The sequence below is a fragment of the Halichoerus grypus genome, chromosome 12 (assembly GCF_964656455.1).
Source record: "Halichoerus grypus chromosome 12, mHalGry1.hap1.1, whole genome shotgun sequence".
Taxonomy (NCBI): Eukaryota; Metazoa; Chordata; class Mammalia; order Carnivora; family Phocidae; genus Halichoerus; species Halichoerus grypus.
The window spans coordinates 82709533-82728712 of NC_135723.1; the positions used below are offsets into that span (position 1 = coordinate 82709533).

Consider the following 19180-nt stretch of genomic DNA (forward strand, 5'->3'; position numbering starts at 1 on the left):
TAATTGAGGTAGTTAGAGCATTGAGATGTTCCTCTCTAGATTCAAGCTCACGGATTTTTTTTTTTTTAAGATTTTATTTATTTGAGAGAGAGAGAGAGAGAGCGAGCATGGGGAGGGCGAGGGGCAGAGGGACAAGGAGACTCCCTGCTGAGTGCAGAGCCTGATGAAGGGCTCAATCCCAGGACCCTGAGATTATGACCTAAGCCCAAGGCGGATGCTTAACAGACTGAGCCACCCAGGCGCCCCTCAAACTCATGGATTAATATATTATCTCTATCCTTTTTATTCACCATTTACACTCACACTCTGTGTATGTGTATATGTATATACGTGCATACTGTTAGGAAAGCACACAGGTCAGGTTGTTCAGATTTAATGACTCCACAGTCTACGTTGTCATTTGAACACATCACATCTGTTTCATTGAGTCTGCTGTTTGTAGATACTCCAGGGCACCCAGCCTCCCAATTAGAACATTTAATCAAAGTCTTCTGCACCCCAAACCCTCACAACAGCTCTCTATGATGAAATAACAGGAAGATATATATTAGTTCAGTCAGTGACAAAGCACTGGTCTTTAGGGTCCAAAGATCTCTATAGCCAGCAAGAGCAGATTGGGGAAAGGATTGAATAGGGGAACTGATATGGTCTCTCTCAACCCAACTTTTCTGAGTCCCTCCTTTCCAGATAGCCTGAAGGCCCCTTTCCTTACATGCAGATTAAATCTACTTGCGCAAGACCAAATATAAAAAACCCAGGAAGGAGGAAAAATTATAGTAACGTATGTGGGGAAGACGAGGATTGTGTACTGAAACTCTATGACCCTCTAAAGAAGTGGGCAAGATACCCTGGTGACAGTAACCCAAGTACACCCTGGCTTGCAGGGAGGTGGAGATTTAGCCAGAATGCTATCCAAGGGTCAGCTGGCACTCCAGCCCCTCCGCCAAAATTCCACCACTTTCCTGTGAGAGTCACAGAATCTTCTGGAATCAGCAAATCTTCCTCCTCTTCTCGGTCCCTACAAAGGCAGAAACAGCTGTGGGGGAGGGGAGGAGGTTGTAAATCTCTGAGCTAATTCTTTGTATCTAGACAGGATCAGAGTTTCCCAATTGGACCCTTCTCTGTAAGGAGCCAGGTTTTTCTCTTAATGGAAGTTCAACATTGAGGAAAAGCTAGCAAAATCATTCAGTCGCAATCTCAGGCCAACCTGAGGCAGACAGGTTAAGGCAGGGTCAAGTGCAAGAAGCCCGAGATAACCCTATTCAGGCCAAAAGCAGGTTACTCAGGAAATGTCTAGGACTGACGTGTGCTCGGGGCCCTCTACAGGATGGTCATAGTTATGGGTGTGTTTTGTCCAGCCTGACAGGGCCGTACCTAGCCCCAACTAGACCAAGCTTCCCAGTTCCGGGACGGAAGAATCTGTGGACAATAGGGGACAATCTGTCACTATTTCAAACTTCTTGGTCCCTCTCCAACCCAGATTTATGTCCCCAGAAAATTGGGGCAGCGGTGGACCAGACTCGGACTGTGATGAGATAGGGAGTAAAGAGCCGGTCCTTGTGAGTGTTTAGAAATAACTGAACTCCCTTTGGAGTCACATTTACTCCTGGTTCTGTGCTAGGAGCATAATACTAAAACAGAAAGTCTTATTTTGAAAGATTCTCACCACTCCCCCAACTTTGGCACCTTCCAGTCTTCATCTCTCCCCGCTCTTCCCCTCACAAGCACACCACCCGAACATACTGTTGGGGCATCTCCAGGATCTCTAGGGCCCAAGACAAGGTGACATTAATGGCCTTTGGCAGAAAACCCCATCCCACATTAAAGACTCTCCCAGTTCAACACAGTGAAGAAAAAAAATGATAATGTAAGAGAAGGGCAGCAGAAACTAGTCTGTCCTTCCCACACAGAGGCACAGAGATTTCGGCAGTCACTGACAAGGGCATCATCTCTTGCCAGAAGGCCACCAGCTACCGCTGGCCGGGAGCCGCATGATCACTTGTTTCTCCTCGGGACTAAAATGCAAGATGGTCAGGATGGCCGTGAGCGTCTGCTGGCGGCCCAGGGTGTCAGGCAAGGTCAGGAAGCGGTAGATGATGTTTTTGAGGTACTCCAGGTTGGCTCCCTCCCTACTCTGGTCCCTGATGTTCTTCTCAATGTGGCTCTGCAGGGCTCCAACCTGCTCGCGGTGCCGCTCGCCCTCCTCCAGCAGCCGGTCCTGCAGCTGATGCACCTCCACCTCCAGCGTGTGTCTCTGCTTCCGCAGCGATGTGATCTCCACCTCCTTGCGGGCCAGCTGCTCGGCGTACAGGAAGAAAGTGGGCTCGCTGGACGCAGCCAGCTGCAGCGCTTGGGTCAGGCTGTCTGGGGCGCACGAGTCGGCCGGGTCCCCGGGCCCCCCGCCGCCCACGGGGCTCCTGCGCCCCGGCAGGCCGGACGACAAGGCCACGGAACGCAGCTGCTCCAGCTCCAAGTCCTTCTCGGCCAGCACGGCCAGGGCCCGGTCCCGCTGCTTGTGCAGCTCCTCTTCCAGTCTCAGCGTGCGGTCCCTGGAGTCCAGCTGGCTCCTCTCCAGCTCCTGCCGGTGCGCGTGCTGCAGCCGGGCCAGCTCCTGCTTCCAGCCCTCGGCCTCCTGCTGGTGCCGGCGCTCGAGCTCCTCGCAGCACAGCCGCAGGGAGATGTACTTCTCCTTCAGTTCCGTGAGCTGCTCCTGGGCCTCCTCCAGCTCCTTGGCCAGATTACCGTCCTTGGTGTTCTTGCTCTTGAGGACCACCTGGGCCCTCATCTTGTACCTCTCAAACTCCTCCTTCAGCTGTTTCAGCTCCTGCTGGTAGTAGAGCGCAGAAGCCTTCTCCCCGTCGGCAGCCTCCGAGCCGGCCAGCAGCTCCAGGTCACAGAGCCTCTCCACATCCAGGCTCACCTGGCTTTTCCTGGCTGCCACCTGCAGCAGCCTCTTCAGCTTCTCCATCTTATCCTTCAGGACATTGACATCCAGACTGGACTCCTCGCCATGGCTGTCTAGCGGGGAGCGGCTGGAGGTGGCCAGCGCCAGCGTCTTGTTCTCCAGGTCCAGCTGCACGATGCGCTCCTTCAGCTTCTGGATGGCCAGCTGGTCCTTCTGCTTGGCTTTCTCATAAGTGCCCAGCAGTTCGGACACCTGAGATATTTGATTCTCCAGGGCCGCCACCCTCTGCTCTTCCACCTGAGACTGCTGGCGTAGCTGATCTTCTGCCAGGGCTGTCTGTAAAACAAGGGAACGGATGGCAATGCGTCCAGAAAAGCCGCAAAGGCCCACCGCAAACTGAGAGCGCAAGAGAGGGGGGCCAAGGGGTCACAGGACTGGGATGGCCTGGTGAGAAGGGGAACTGGGGCTTTGTACGTTGCTTCGGAAACTAACGAAAGTTCCTGTAACCTGGCTGGGTTCTGCTCCCAGAGATACAGCACACCAAACCGTATCAAGAACCTCTGTGTATCTGCTGTTGTTCTGCTTCAGTGCCCCCACTTTTCTCCTGTCATACACAAGGCTCACATGGGAAGCGTGTTACCTTTGTTTATCATCTGTTTCCCCAAATCCTACTAAGAAATCATAGGACATTCTTTTCCTCTCCCAATATTCCTGGAAGTTCAAAACTCAGTTGGATCTCTCTCCACACTGAAAGGAGCACTGTAAAATAGCACACCTTTCCGGAACAGGCAAATTGACTCGAAGCAATCGTGAGAGGTTACTTGTGAGAAGATTCCTTTTACACCACCCCGCCCCAGCCCCCCTACCTATAGGCGTATCCGCCCCCTGTGTAACGCACATGCCCCGAGGCAGACACGCTCCTCTCACTGGGCAGCGGCCACTAGCTATACCGCTTCACAGAGCGCAGCTGGTGAGATGCCACGGCCCAGAGTTCCCAGGTGTCTGGTTCCAAACCAGCCTGCGCCGCGGAAGCCCATATCCTGTTGGAAGCACATTCTGTGGACACTGTCAACACCACACCACACCGATTTCCCAGGACTCACGGGGCAACCTTCTGAATAGCATCAAAAATTGCCAGCGCAGCCACTTAGTTCTAACTACCAAAGGAGCCCAAACCCTAATATTTCCTACTGCAGGCTAAATGACTACCATTTGAAGGAGATGACAATAGTTACCTTCCTCATTTCCTGCTGCAACTGAGCCTGGAAATGGCTCTTCAGGCAGGCAGCCTCTTCCTGAAGCTCCTGCAGCCGAGGGTCGGGCCGATTCTTCTCATCCCGAAGAGCCTGCAGCTCACCTTTCAAGTCCTCCACCTCACGGGTTAGCTGCTTGGTCTGCAGCTCAAACCCTTCCATCTGACCAGCTGCATATGCCCGTCCTGCCAGGGCTTCTCGGGTCTCTTCCAGCCGAAGTTCCAAGTCCTGGCGCTGGGTCCTCTCCTCCTGCAGCAGTTTCTGGAGCTCACGAAGCATCAAGGCATGGTCAGTCTGCTCTTGGGCCCGATCATGCTGCTGGGTGATAAGTCGGGCTTTGGTTTCTGCTATCTGCTCCTGCAGCCCCTTCAATTCTCCCTCCAGACGGCCCCTCTCCTCCTCTGCCTTTTTACTGGTATCCTCTAAGTCCTGTTTCATCTTCTTCTTGTCAGCCAGGTAAGAAGCTTCCATGCGAGACTTCTCCTGGGTGACTGTAGCCAAAGAGCTGGTCAAAGTAGCCAACTGAGTCTTCAGCTGGTGCAGTCGTTTGTCCACTTCCCCACCCCCAGAGGGTCCATCCCCACTGCTACTGCTAACGCCACTCTCCGACCCGCTGGCTTCTTCGGACTTTGGAGGTGGTGGTCCACGAGCCAGCCTGTCATCCTCTACCCCAAACTCACCCTTGGTGCTGGTGAGACTGGCCGCAGTATCCAAGCTGGTGGCGGTCCCAGTGCTATCCTCGCTGTGAGTGGAGCATCGGTCATCCACAGAGTCAGGAAAAGAGAGGCCTGGAGGCTGGACACCTGTGAGGCCCACATCCGCCTCGTGGGACACCGACAGCACCTTAATGCTGGCCTCTAGAGCCTCCTTCTCTTTCAGGAGGCTTTTATAAGCGCGGACCACATCCTTAAGACGTGCCTGGTACTGGAGGAGCTGCTTCTTCTGCATCTCAATGGTCTCTAGCAGGTCCTTCTTGCTCGGTCCGCCCCCGAAATTCATACCAAACTTCTCCATGTTCAGAACGGGTTGCTCGACGTCAGCCAGAAGAGGGTCGCGAAGACCTTGGCGGGGGCAGTAAACGACAGGGAGAGAACTGTCCCCGAAGTCGCTCCTCCCAGCTGTCCGAAACCGGATGCCGGACGCGGGGCAGCCTGGCAGAAGCGCCCGCCGGGTCCCAGGCACCGAGGGCGGGGGCGGGTCCTATCTTAGAGGCGGAGCGACGCCGGCACAGGAGAAGCACACGGCCAGGGTTCGCCTGTACTGTCCCAGAAGCTGCTCCGCGCTCGCCCGGGCCACAGCAGTCACTAGACCCCCAGCCCACGGCCGTCAGCCCACCGCGGGCCAAGGGTTTAAACCGAGCGTAACCCCATCACGACTTCCTAACTACAGCAACCAGAGGACGGCGCTTCCGGGTCCACTGGAAGTGACGACAGCGCGACGCAACAGGCTCCTCCCCCAGGGGCGGGAGGTGGGCGGAGCTACTTCGGCCGGTGGATGGGAGGCGGCCTGTTCCGAACCAAGCAGGGCTACGAACGCGGGGCAAGCAATGTCGAGGACTCCGGAGTGATAATGTGTTGGTGGCGGCGCCTGAGCTTACCCTCGGTCTACGATGAGCGAGAGACAGTGGGCAACGTCGCACTGGGTCCTTCTCAAACACCCGGATGAGCGACTCTTCCTCACATTTGGGGCTCAGTATCTCTGACCCTAAAGATCAACAAGTAAGACTCCCATTGAGACCATGAAAACTGCAACTCTTGATAGGACAGTTTCGGCACCTATTAAGTATATAGTATAATAATTATTAGCACCCTTGCTGAGTTCCGCTGAGTTGATTCAACAAATGTATGTAGAGGGCACCCTATGGCTATGACCTCCATCCTATGTGCCATGTGTATTCCAGGACCTTAACAAGAGTTTTGATATTTGGCCCTTGCAGTTATTCTGCTCAGTGGGTAGAAACATGAGACATAGAAAGGTTAAATAACATGCCCAAGGTCACACAGCTAGGAATCCTATCTATATCTGTCCAACACTCAACATACCAAGTGCTGCTCCAGGTGACCACCATGAAGAGACAAGGTCCTGACCTCAAGGAGCTCCTTTCTAGTGAGAGAGCAGAGGTACAAACACAAGTCCTGCTCTCATACCAGTATGTATGGGTATATTCAAAGTGATATGGAAGTTAGGAGGGAGGCCTGTCTAGGGGAGGCAGAGAAGGTTCTCAGGGAAAATACTTGGGGATCTGAAGCATGAGTAGCGATTGTCCCATCTAACTAGTGATGAGGGAAACAAGCATTCCAGGCAGAGGGACAAGATTGCTAGGACTCCTAGGGCATCAGAGAGCCCGGCTCACGCGGGGAAGCACTGAGAATCACTTCGTGGCAGTAGCTTAGGGTATGTGAAGGAGGTGGGCAACAGACGGGGCAGGCACAATAGGTGGAGACACAAATTAAGGCATTTAGACCTTATCTCGGGGGCTAAGAAGACACTAAAAGATTTTAATCTTGAGTGGCATCATCCGGACTTGTATGACAGGTTGAAGATACCAAGGGGCAGGAGATTGGTAAGGAGGCTATTTCTGTCCTGAGGAAGAGATGGTAGTGAAATAGGGCAAGGACAACAGGGATGGAAAGGAAGAGGCTAATTAAAAGAGCTAAAGATGTGGCACTGACCTCGTCACCACGAGCTCTGTTATTATATTGAGACTCTTAAATGCACTCTTCAACCTTGTAAAAAGCCTTCTTAAGAATGCAAGTCTGTGGCTGAAGAGTAAAGGAAAGTCATGGACCCACTCATACCTGGTGCCCAAAGCCTGTTCTCTTTACAGACTTTTCAGGTCAGGATGGGGCAGACCCTGGAGGTCTGTTCAGACCTAGTCAATTTCTTAGTGGCCCAGACAAAATCCAGCTGTACTATACAAAACATTCAGATATATTGTTTCATCATTTTAATCTTCACCATAACCTCATGAGATAGGGCAGGTATTAGTCTCCTTTTGTAGAAAATAACAGGTTGTGAGAATCGTTGAAGCTAAGCCCTCAAAAAAAGGGGGGGGAGGCAGAACTGAGATTTGAACTGAGACCTGGAACAATGGTACATAGTGGGCATTCAATATTTGTTGAATGAGTGAATGAATGAAGGTTCTCTGATTCTCAGCTCACCTCACCACGTCCAGTCCGTAAGCCTACTGGCACTCCGGTTTCAAATTGCTTGCCCTTACTCCACTGAGTAGCCTATTAGTTCATCCAAACCAAGTACTATATTTGTTAAGCATTTATTAGGTGCCTGGCACTGACCCAGTCTCCATCGCAGAAGAAATTTAAATTAATTCCTGTCTTGTTATTTCCCCCCTTTGCTGAGTGGGGAAATTACTTGTGAAGCACTTTGAGTCTAGGGCCACAAAAGTTTCATAAATTCCTGGACAGGTGGGCAGTAAAAATCCGGGTTTCCAGGTCTGTGGCAAAGTAAAGAAGCTTCAAAAAAGCTGCCTGGGTCAGCTGAAGGACTTTGTGTCTGGGGCCATCGAGGCAAAGGCGTTGTTCTCCTGCATGCAGGAGTAGGTTCTGCTGATTGCGAAACCAAGAAGGCCAGCGAGAGCTTGGGCACCTTCTTTTTCCACCTCCAGCGTACTCCTCTCGAGATTCTAAGGTCACTTGAACCGCCTGCAACGCTCAAGGCCCCTCCCTCTCTGGGCGCTGAGGGGGCCAAAGAGAGGACTAAGACGCGAGCACAGAGCTTCCGCTCGCCTAGGAGAGTCGTGCATGCGGTGGATGATGCCAGTTCGCAAGAGCTAAACCGGAGCGCAGGGTGGGCTGGACGCGACAAACCAAAGCCCAGGGGCCGGCCACTTAAAGCTGGGGGTCGAGGGCCGTCGTGGAGCATTGTAGACTTTCCTCGGCCCCGCTCGGGCTGCCGCTGAAGCAGCCCCAGACCTGCCAGCGCTTTAGAAACGGAGAGAGACCCAGACTCTTTCCCTCTTTAAAGCCGGCGCGGGACGCAGCGAGGCTGGGGAGAGTCGCTAAGCTCCAGTTTCTGCCTGAGCCGGAGCCTGGGGGCGGGGAAGGGGCGGGGCGGGGAAGGGGCCCGGCCGGGGGCGGGCCCGCGATGACGTAGGGCGGGCCGGGACGCGCGGAGGCGGCGGCGGAGCCTCCTCCTTCTGCTGCTGCGCCCCATCCCCCAGCGGCCGGCCGGTTCCAGTCCGCACCCCGCGTCCGTGCCCGCACCCCCTCCCCCGGGCCCCGCCATGGGCCTCACCGTGTCCGCGCTCTTTTCGCGGATCTTCGGAAAGAAGCAGATGCGGATCCTCATGGGTGAGGCAGATCAAGCGCGCGGCCCGGGCCGGAGCTTCGGCCCCCGCGCAGCCCTCCCACCCCCGCGTCCCTCCGAGCCCGGCTCAGCCGGGTCTCTGACCCTGAGTCGCCCACCTCCTAACCCCCTGGGGCCACTGCTCTCGGGTGGGTCGCGGTCTGCGGCGCCGACCCCGGGGCCTGAGCCCGGGAGCTGCGGGCCTGGGTGGGGTGAAGCTCCCTCCGCCCCGGCCCGGCCGGTAAGAAGGGAGGATTCCGCCCTTGGAGACGACTTTTAAAAGGAGCGCGGCCCTCCTCCCATGCCCCTTACCCCCTAGCCCTCTCCCACCTCTCGCCCGCTTCGGGGGCACGGGTTGGTGCTCACCACCCAGACTGCTCTTAAGGCCTCGAAGGTAGAGAACAGCGCGCACCTGCTTGGGCTCTCCGCCCCCGTCTCCATCAGCTGTCCTGGCCTCTCCCCTTCCCTGGTCTCTAGAGGGCTCCCTCGCTCCCGTCTCCAACCCTATGCCCCTCTCCTTGCAGTTGGCTTGGATGCAGCTGGCAAGACCACAATCCTGTACAAACTGAAGTTGGGGGAGATTGTCACCACCATCCCCACCATAGGTGAGTTCTGAGGCGAGGCCGGGAGGAGCGGGAGGCTGGCGGCAGGCCTTCCCAGGGTCTGCTACCCATTCAGCCTGAGGCCCTTACCTCTGCAGGGAGCTGACCCTGACACCAGACACTGCTACCTGAGAAGTGGGTCACAGTTACCTTTAGTTGCTGGATGGTGCCGAGGCGGGGTGAATGTGACCCAGCCCCGCCTGGTCTGTGGACTGCCTGTCCTCTGGGGTTCTGTTCCCATGGGACTTGATCATTGCCTTCTGGTTTTATGTCCCGGGATGAATCCACCTAGATTTAGAGAGTTCCTTTCTTTCAGGACTTTGTTCTCATGTTTTTTGTTTTTTTTTTTTTCCAATTATCGCCAGGCTTCAATGTGGAAACAGTGGAATACAAGAACATTTGTTTCACAGTCTGGGACGTGGGAGGCCAGGACAAGATTCGGCCTCTGTGGCGGCACTACTTCCAGAACACTCAGGTGGGGTGGGGCTCCCCAACCCCAGGAGAAAAAGTGTTAGGGCTACAGAGACCGAGATGTTGGCCTACACTAGGCCCGCAAGCCAGGAAAAGACCTTTACCTCCTATCTATCCCCGTTTGTAGGCTTACCTCTACTCATTCTTCAGGAATGGCCTTAGTCTTCTGAGACTTAGCCACCTTAGCTTCTCCTGAGAAGCAGGGCTCTGGGGCCAGGCTGCATTATCTATCTATCTATCTATCTATTTATTTCTTTTTAAAGTAAGCTTTTTCTCCCAACGTGGGGCTTGAACTCACAACTCCCAAGATCGAGAGTTGCATGCTCTGAGCCAGCCAGGTGCACTCATGCTGCCTCATTTAGCTCTCGTCCGGTCTTTCCCTGTTCCCTTGCACTTCCTCTAACAACACTGCTCGCCTAACGGCAGAAGCTGTATCCTTTGCAGGCTGTCTCCAGTTGGTGCCAGCATGTGTGCAGAGCCTTAGTGAAAATTTACAAGATGAGAAGGTTTAGACACAAAGATGGGAAAAAGAGAGAAAGAGCCAGACTAGGGTATGTCCCAGGTAGGAGTGATTGCTTGTCCTTTCTTCCTTGCCACCCAGGGTCTCATCTTCGTAGTGGACAGTAATGACCGAGAGCGGGTCCAGGAATCCGCTGATGAACTCCAGAAGATGGTGAGCACCCAGAGCCCCAGGAACTGAGCCCTCATTTGGAGACAGATCTCTGAGATCTCTGTGCTAGGGTGAAAGTCAGGAACATCTCACAGGCCTTGAATGTATTTCTTTTTGTGGACACAGTCACAAGGCGTATCTTACTGTATTTTGAATTTGAGTCAGGTAAAAAAGCATAGGACTGACTTTTTCCTTGAATGCTCATGTCTTCACATCCAAGGAGTTGGTGGGGAAAGGGGAATTATATGTGGTGGAGAGAAACATCATCTTACATTCTTGTTTTTCCATTTGGAAATTTTGTCATTTTGACTAGGGCAAGGCGTTAGAAAAAGACTCTTTCCGGATTTAAAGCCAGATGGCTTCACGCTGACTTAGGACTCTCTATCTTGTGTTCAGCAGTAGTCTACACAATGTTACATGTTTCCCACGAATATGCTAGAAGGTAGAAAGGGGGGTTCCCCTCCACAGCAGGGAAGGGGAGGCCTGGAGACTCGGCCAGGACTCCAGACTCCATCCCCTTCACCTCTGTCAGCTGCAGGAGGACGAGCTGCGGGATGCGGTGCTGCTGGTGTTTGCCAACAAGCAGGACATGCCCAACGCCATGCCCGTGAGCGAGCTGACCGACAAGCTGGGGCTGCAGCATTTGCGCAGCCGCACGGTGAGGCTCCTGCCCCTCCCAAGGGAGCCGCGGGTAGGGGGTGGGAAGTAAAGGCATCCCCCCTTCCTTCCCTGCTACTGATCTTTCCTTCCTTCTCCCCACAGTGGTACGTCCAGGCCACCTGTGCCACCCAAGGCACAGGCCTGTATGATGGGCTCGACTGGCTGTCCCATGAGCTGTCGAAGCGCTAACCAACCAGGGGCCGGCCCCTGCTGCCCGGAAGCTCCCGCGTGCATCCCGGGATGGCCAGCTTCCCGGACTCCTCAGGCAGTGCCCTTCCCTCCCACTCCTCTCCCACAGACACAGGCCTCTGCTCCTGCCTGCATGTTCTCTCTGTCGTTGGAGCCTGGAGCCTCGCTCTCTGGGCACGGAGGGGTCCGCTCTCCTGCCTGCTGGGACCTGTGGAAGGGACTTCCAGGGCTAAGGCCCCTTCTTCCAGAGCAGGAGCAGGGATCTGGGTTTACTTTTGTTTTTTCCATTTCGGGTGTCCCCCTGGGGCCAGGTGGGGAGGGAAGGTGAGGGCTCCGGGTGGTGCTATGATGTGGCACTGGACATTGAGTAATAAATTTGCTGTGGTTTGTACACGCTGTTGTCTGTAGCCTAGAAGTGGGGGGGCTGGATTGTTGGGTACAAAGAGACAATGCGATATGGGGGAGGCTCAAGGCTGCGGAGCCAAGCCCCTCCCCCCAGCATGCGCACACACCCTGCTGCCTTCATCTAGCTCAGCTTCTCCCACCTTATTCTTGAGGCCATAAGTACTTCAGGGGTCCCAGGGGAGGAAATAACATTTCCTCCCCAATTCCAGGGGACCTTTGCTGAGGGAAACGGGGTCTACCTTCATGATTCTGTAAATCCCATACATACTGTGCCTCTCCATCTCCTAGCAGTGGTTCTTAATGAGTACTGTGAACATTAAAATTGGGGAGGAGGGGATATTTTTTAAAAATAGGGTCCTGAGGTGCACTTCAGAAAATATGATTCATTAGGAGTGGTCTGAAGCTCAAGAATATGCATCTTAGAAATTACCCAAGTGATTCTGTCACTAGTAGGCTATTGGCCTTATTCTATAAAACATCGGTAGGTCCCTTTTAATCCTTGGGGATTAAAGTTCCTCCCCGTGCACTGGAACTCTTTCTACCTGGGGAGACCTACCCCACCCCCACCACAGGGAATAGGAAAGTGTGTGTATGGAACCAGGAGTGTGGGCTGTTTCCCCAAGTGTGGGTTACTTTGCGCATTCTTCAAATCCCAGCAAAGCTTAAAACCTACCCCACCGCCATTATTTCTTCTTGTCTTTCTCCTTTCACGTTGTCAAGTTCTCCAGATTCTGGACTGATCTTCTCCAGGAGCTTTGTAGGAAATGAGTCCCAGAGGGTGTTGGCCGACAGGGACCCTTTGAGGGGAGGGGCTGGGATCCTTAGCAGCAGTGCAGCTGGGGATTATGAGGAAGATGCCCCATGCTCCCCCCACCCAGGACATTTTCCCTCCCCTGCTCTGAGCCAGCCCTTCCTGATGAGTATGAGTCATGTGGTCCTTGCTGGTTATCTATCTAGGGTTTCCTCACCCTTCCTGAAAAGCACCTTCTGAGACATTTTGGTCTTATTCTCCCAAGGGCTGTAAAAGTTAATATATTTTTCCTGGATACCTTGAACTTGAACACTTGTGTCCCTAGGGAGCCAGACAGCCCTCACTTCGTGGGGAGGAAAGAGGTTGATTTTTATCCTGTGATTACAATGAGAAACAGAAGCGAAGAAGGGAAGACACTTGCCTGTAGTCTGAGGTGATCACTGCCGCAGGCCGAAGTTCCAATCCCAGTCTCAGCTCAGTGACCTCCGCGCCTGGAGTCGCTCGGGGAGGTCAACGCCAAAGGCCCTAGACCCACTTCCTCTGGGCTGTGGATGGACATGGCCAGGCCAGTGCCCTTTCCCCACCACCGATAGGAGGCAGCCCTCACAGTCACAATGCTCCCGGGTCACAGAGGTGCTGGGCCCTAGGCCAGGCTCTGCCTGAGAAATGCCCTCTGGGAACATCTTCTGGTGGGCACTACAGGCCTGATTCCAGGCCCTATGGCCTGTGGAACCGCACCAGTGGGGGGAAGGCTGGGCCGGACAGAGTCATCACCTGCGGTGCCGGCCCCATGGAGGAGGTGGAGTGGACGCGAAGACCCAAGCCTGAGGAGCTAAGGGTTGGGCTCATCAGCTGGGCAGGATCCTACCTCACTTTTGAGGCATATAAGAACACGGTCACTGCTACTGCAAAGGGTTTGGGCCGGAGACAGGTAACCAAGCAAACCTGTGCTGGAGTCATCTTTCCCAGTGGCCAAGCTCCCGTGTGTGTGTGTGTGTGTGTGTGTGTGTGTGTGTGTGTGTTGGCTGGGGTACACTCTCGATCACTGCCAGACCGAGACCCTCTTCCCCCAGGCTTTCGCTCACAGGTCTCTATCGCTCCCTCTCCCCCTCTCTAAACCTGTTCCGAGAGGCAAAGCCTCAACCCTTGCAGCCTTGCCTCCTCTGGCTGCTTTCTTCCCTCCACCAACACCGGGTGGTTGTGTCATCATGAAGAGGAGAGATGAAGAGCCGAGGCTGGAAGGCAGGATTGTGGGCATCTGGGGGAGGGACTGCAGGGCCCATGATTCTGTTCGGATTGTGGTTTGGGAATGGGGAACTCTACAAGCCCTCTGGGAGAGTGCATCTTCGTTTTAGAGATGGATGCTGGCAATCCTGCAGTGCTACCCCAGAGTGTGGCGTAGCCAGGCCCTCGTTTAGAACAGGGTTGATCCAGGCTTGAACCAGACGATTGCATCTCAACCGTGTGTGTTCCCATTCTTATCCCTGGAGCGTGGGCCTGCTTGTAAGAGGTCTTGATCTTCTCCCACCATGCTGGGGAGGTGGGCTTTGGGGACGGGGCGTGTTAGCTAGCATGCTATCCAGGGGCAACAGTGAGGAAGAGAAAAGTAAAACCTAAACCAGAGCACTTCTTAGAAAAGTAGTCATTGAAGGAAACCACGAAGTAAGAGAGAAGGGCGTTTATATTCTGTTAGCGGGAAAAGGTAGGAGTTTAGAACTTCTCTTGGGATCTTGAAAAGTGCTCAGATTTTAGTAGTAAGGGTCTCCTGCAATCTTTCGATTACTGTTGGATGAGAGGATGGGAGAGCTGACAGTCACCATGGAGGCCAATGTGGAGGGGAAGGTGGTTGGTCCCATGAAGGTTGTAGGGTGATGCTGGGGGGGATGGTGGTAGGACTCCCTGGCCTCATCATCTGGCAGTACTGATCTCCTTCCTCTACCTCCCAACGCCTCCAGACCTGGGAGATCTTGGTGAGCAATGAGCACGACGCCCAGGCCGTGGTACGACTAAGGGGCTTGCAGGGCCTCTACCTCCTGTGCGAGGCAGACGGCAGTCTGTGCTATGGCCGGCCAAGGACCAGCCACCATGGCTGCTTCCTCCTGCGTTTCCACCGCAATGGCAAGTGGACCCTCCAGTGCATAATTAGCGGCCGTTATCTGGAGTCTGATGGTGAGGATGTGTTCTGCAACTCCAGAGTCCTCTCGGCTTACCACATGTGGACCCCCCGGCCAGCCCTGCATGTCCACGTGATCCTCTACAGCCCTGTCAACCACTGCTATGCCCGGGCTGACCCCACCATGGGCCGCGTCTGGGTGGACGCACCAGTTCCCTGCCTGGAGGAATGTGGCTTCCTGTTGCATTTCCAAGACGGATGCTACCACCTGGAGACCTCAGCACACTTCTTCTTGTCCCACTTAGACCGGCTGGTCCCCCAACCCTCAACACAGACAGCTTTTCACATGCAGGTGCGGCCGGGAGGGCTCGTGGCACTGAGCGATGGAGAAGGAGGCATGTTGTACCCACAGGGCGCACGTCTGCTCCTGGGCCTGGGCTCCAATCCCCACAGGGGTGAGGAGTGGTTCGTCCTACAGCGCTGTCCCACCTGGGTCAGCCTCAGGTCAAAGACTCGGAAGTTCCTCTCCATCATCTATGGCAAGTGCTGGGTCCAAGACAGCTATGGAGGGAGGGAGAGAGCTGACTGCTGAAAAGAGAAAAATGTCTTGGAGATCAGCAAAGATTTTTGAACCTGCTGATAAATAAGATCCTGGGGTCCCAACAGGATTTCTTAGGTCATGGAGCAGGGTGATAAGGCAGAGGCATGGGCTATTAGGGGAAGTAGCTTGGGTCTTCTCCAGGCACCTATGATCTGCAGAAGGTGGTAAAGGCTGAGGAGGGAAAACAGAGGAAACCCAGACATAAAGTGTGGAGGAGGGGCTGAGACTGAGGGTGACTCCTTCTGACATGTTTTTCTCTGCAGATGTTGAGGTATGTGCCGCCTCTGAGCACATAACCCCGATGTCCTTGTTCCAGTTTGAATGTGATGATGAGAGCCCTACCTTACAGCTTCGTGCAGCCAATGGCTGTTACCTGGCCCAGGTGAGACACGGGCCTCCTGAGCGAGAGAGCCCTTAATCTCTGAGCTCTCCCATTCTAGACATACTTTCTTCTTCTTCAAGGCAGGTGACCAGATGCTGAGGTGAACTGTGGAGGCCCTTGTAAATTTTCAACCAATGGGCCCGATTTCATCCAATGGGGCCTCTTTAAAAAAAAAGAAAAAGTAACTTTATTGAGGCACAATTTTATACAATAAAGTGCACTCATTTAAATGTGCAAGTCAATAAGTTTTGACAAATGAATACACCTCTGCATGTATACACAAATGTATACACCTAATCACAAGTTAAAGAATATTTCCATCACCACAGAAATTCCCTCTTGCCCCTTTGTGGTCAGTTCCCCTTTCCCCTTGCCCTCCCCTCCACCACTGTTACTCTTCTGTCACTATAGATTAGAGTTGCTTACTCTAGAATTTCATATAAATGGAATCACACCATATTACAGTATGTATTCTTCCTTTCATCAGCATAACGTTTCTGAGATTCATTCATGATCCGTGTATCAGTAGTTTGTCCCCTTTCATTGCTGAGCAGTGTTCCATACTACTACTCATCAACACAAACATAAATTGTTTATCCACTTGTTTGTTGATGAACACTTGAGTTGTTTCTGGTTTGGGCTATTGTGAATAGAGTTGCAGAGCACCTGGGTGGCTCAGCCGGTTAAGCATCTGCCTTCGGCTCAGTTCATGATCCCAGGATACTGGGATCGAGCCCCATGTCAGGCTCCCTGATTCTCTCTCTACCCCCTGCTTGTGACCTCTCGATCTCTCTCTCTCAAATAAATAAATAAAATCTTAAAAAAATAAAGCTGCTAGCAACATTTGTGTACAAATTTTTTGTGGGCCCATATTTTCAGTTATCTTAGGCAAATACATAGGGGTAGAAATACTGGGTCACATGATAAATGTGTGTTTATATATATTTTTTAAGTTTTTGTTTATTTATTTGAGAGAGAACAAGCTAGAGAGAGAGAGAGAGCACAAGCAGGGGGGAAGGGCAGAAGGAGAGGGAGAAGCAGACTCCCCACTGAGCAGGGAGCCCGATGTCGGGCTCGATTCCAGGACCCTGGGATCATGACCTGAGCCGAAGGCAGACACTTAACCGACTGAGCCACCCAGGTGCCCCATGTTTACATTTTTAAGAAAATGTTAAATAGTTTTCTAAAGTGATATACTACTTTACGTTCTTGCCAGTAATGTATGGGAGTTCTAATTGCTCCACATCCTCATCAACACTTGTTATTGTCTGTCTTTTTAATTTTAGCTACTCTAATGGATGTGCAGTGACATCTTATTTTGGTTTTAATTTGCATCTCCCTTATAATTAATAATGTTGAGTATCTTTTCATGTGCTTATTGGCCATTTGTATATCTTCTCTGTGAGGTGTCTGTTCAAATCTTTTGCCCTGCTCAGCAGGAGGCCTGCTTCTTCCTCTACCACTCCCCCTGTTTGTGTGCTCTCTCTCTCTGTCAAATAAGTAAGTAAAGTCTTTAAAAAAAAAAAAAAAAAGGATGTGAAAGCATAAATCATGCCCTGGGAGAATGAAGAAAGCCAGTGGGTGGGATGTGGGAAAGGGTCTAGGAATAAAAATGATGGGAAGAAAGCTGAGATTTTGTTCTTATTTCTCTTCTCTGCTCCCTGTAATCTCTCCAGAGACACCACAGGACAGTGGTGGCTAATGGGCATCCAATGGAGGCTGACACCTTCTTCCGTGTGCACTGGAATTGTGGGAGGATCATCCTGCAGTCTCCCAGTGGACGCTTCTTGGGCATCATAGACAATGGCCTGCTGATGGCCAATGCCACCATTCCAGGTGAGGAGAGTGGCCCTCCTGCCAGGTTATTCCAAGTCAAGATGTTTTCAGAGGGAGCTGGGATATAATAGAAAGAGCACTGGAGTTCTGGTCAGAAGATTTGGGTCTGTGTATTTGCTGAATCACTGAGTTTTTGTCATCACTTGGGCAAACACTTCTTTGAGCCTCAGTTTCCGTGGCTCCATTACCAATGGAGGTGATATCCAACCTGCCTGCCTCATAGGATTCTCGTGAAGTTTAAATAGATTCACACATCTCAAAGGAAGGAAGAATATTGAAACCTCCTGGGATCCACACTGTACTAAGTGCTTTCACAAACATTTTATAAGCACCTCGCCTAAGATCCGACACATAGTAGGTGTTCAGTAATTGTTAAAAAGTTGAAAACCTTCTGCAATTAGCGTCCCTCTTCCTGCTTCTATCTGGGAAAGCATCTAGAAGCAGCTCATCCAAATAACTCCTTTCTATTTCTTTCAGGCCCCAGTGAGGAATTTGGGATTCGATTAGCTAACCGGCCCTTCCTTGTATTGCGAGGTCGTTACGGGTACGTGGGCACCTCCTCAGAGCACGACCTCATGAAGTGCAATATGGATCAGCCTGACTGCATTCACCTGCTGCCCTGCCGCCAAGGCATCTACCACTTCCAGGGTGAGGAGCTCCTCTTCTCTGGCCCTGGGTTCACAGTCTTTTCCTGCCTTAGCCCCAACTCAGACTTCATGGCCTGCGGCTCAGAGCCTACTCATCTGAAGAGGAAAAATGGAGTTTCTCTTTGTTCTCTCTTAAATAAATAAACAAAAACTTAAAAAATATATATAAACACACATTTATCATGTGACCCAGTATTTCTACCCCTATGTATTTGCCTAAGAGAAAACTCCAGAAGAGTTTTTTTTTTTTTTAAAGATTTTTTTATTTATTTATTTGAGAGAGAATGAGAGACAGAGAGCATGAGAGGGAGGAGGGTCAGAGGGAGAAGCAGACTCCCTGCTGAGCAGGGAGCCCGATGCGGGACTCGATCCCGGGACTCCAGGATCATGACCTGAGCCGAAGGCAGTCGCTTAACCAACTGAGCCACCCAGGCACCCCAGAAGAGTTTTCTCTTAGGCAAACTCCAAAGAGAAACTCCACTTTTCTTTCACACTTCAAGGCCCCCAGAATGGGTTGGCAGAGCAAACCCCAGCCCTCCTGCGTTTCCACAGAGGGACCTGCCGACACAGGCAGGGCCGGGGGGCTGCTTCCCGGGAGCCTCGGCAGGTGGTACCGCTGGAAGACTTCATCTTTCACCCTTCCCTCCCCAGCACAGGGTGGAGCCTTCTGGTCAATAACATCCTTCGGCACCTTTCGCCCTTGGGGAAAATTTGCTCTCAACTTCTGTATAGAGCTTCACGGGAGCAATTTGCTCACGGTGCTGGCGCCCAATGGCTTCTACATGCGATCCGACCGAAGCGGCACCCTGTTGGCAGACAGCGAAGAGATTACCAAAGACTGTATTTGGGAGTTTTAGGTAAGATCAAGTGGGTCAGGACCGGGAGGTGGGGGAGCAGGCATGGAGGGGCAAGAAAAGAAGGGAAGTGGGTGAGAGTGAGACCAAAGCACAGCCATGGACTAACTTCTGTCCCACAGCCTGATCAACTCCAGACTTTTATTCCAAATCCGTGCCTTTCCTCTCAGGGCTTCTAAACCCAGACTTGCTGGAGAAAGGAGGGGAAATCAGCGTTTCTGACGATTATGCCACACTGACACATGCGTGCAAGCAAGCTTGCAGGGGACAGAATCAGGTGTACTCGTGTGTTTATTTCTCTTCATTAAGATGCAGAGCTTTGCCCCATTTTTAGGGAAGATAGGTAACTTTGGGGTATGCTTTCTAGCCTATGCACTTTCTATTCCTACATCCCTGGATCCCTGGAGTGCTGATGGCTCCCAAATATTCATCTGCAGCTCTCACCCTTCTCCTGAACAATAACCTCCTCTCTTTCCAACTTCCTGATTGACGACTGATTTGACCTTGCCATCCCCTCAAAATCAGCCTCCTCACAC

The 19180-nt window shown here is 52.6% G+C and overlaps 3 protein-coding genes across 3 annotated transcripts; 2 read left to right on the plus strand and 1 right to left on the minus strand.

Moving 5' to 3' along the window:
• Positions 1-357: 357 nt before the first annotated feature.
• On the minus strand, positions 358-5565 carry GCC1 (GRIP and coiled-coil domain containing 1). Its single transcript, XM_036101553.2, has 2 exons — positions 4141-5565; positions 358-3241 (listed from the first exon to the last, which is right to left on the minus strand). Exons 1-2 carry the CDS (start codon positions 5170-5172, stop codon positions 1946-1948), a joined length of 2328 nt encoding a protein of 775 aa, XP_035957446.1. The 5' UTR covers positions 5173-5565; the 3' UTR covers positions 358-1945.
• Positions 5566-8308: 2743 nt separating this feature from the next.
• On the plus strand, positions 8309-11446 carry ARF5 (ARF GTPase 5). Its single transcript, XM_036101552.2, has 6 exons — positions 8309-8468; positions 8988-9068; positions 9431-9540; positions 10138-10209; positions 10739-10864; positions 10969-11446. The coding sequence occupies exons 1-6, from the start codon at positions 8402-8404 to the stop codon at positions 11053-11055; spliced, it is 543 nt and encodes a 180-aa protein (XP_035957445.1). The 5' UTR covers positions 8309-8401; the 3' UTR covers positions 11056-11446.
• Positions 11447-13001: 1555 nt separating this feature from the next.
• Positions 13002-18647, plus strand: FSCN3 (fascin actin-bundling protein 3). Its single transcript, XM_036101550.2, has 6 exons — positions 13002-13142; positions 14167-14863; positions 15189-15307; positions 16984-17143; positions 17621-17791; positions 18442-18647. Exons 1-6 carry the CDS (start codon positions 13002-13004, stop codon positions 18645-18647), a joined length of 1494 nt encoding a protein of 497 aa, XP_035957443.1.
• Positions 18648-19180: the final 533 nt, after the last annotated feature.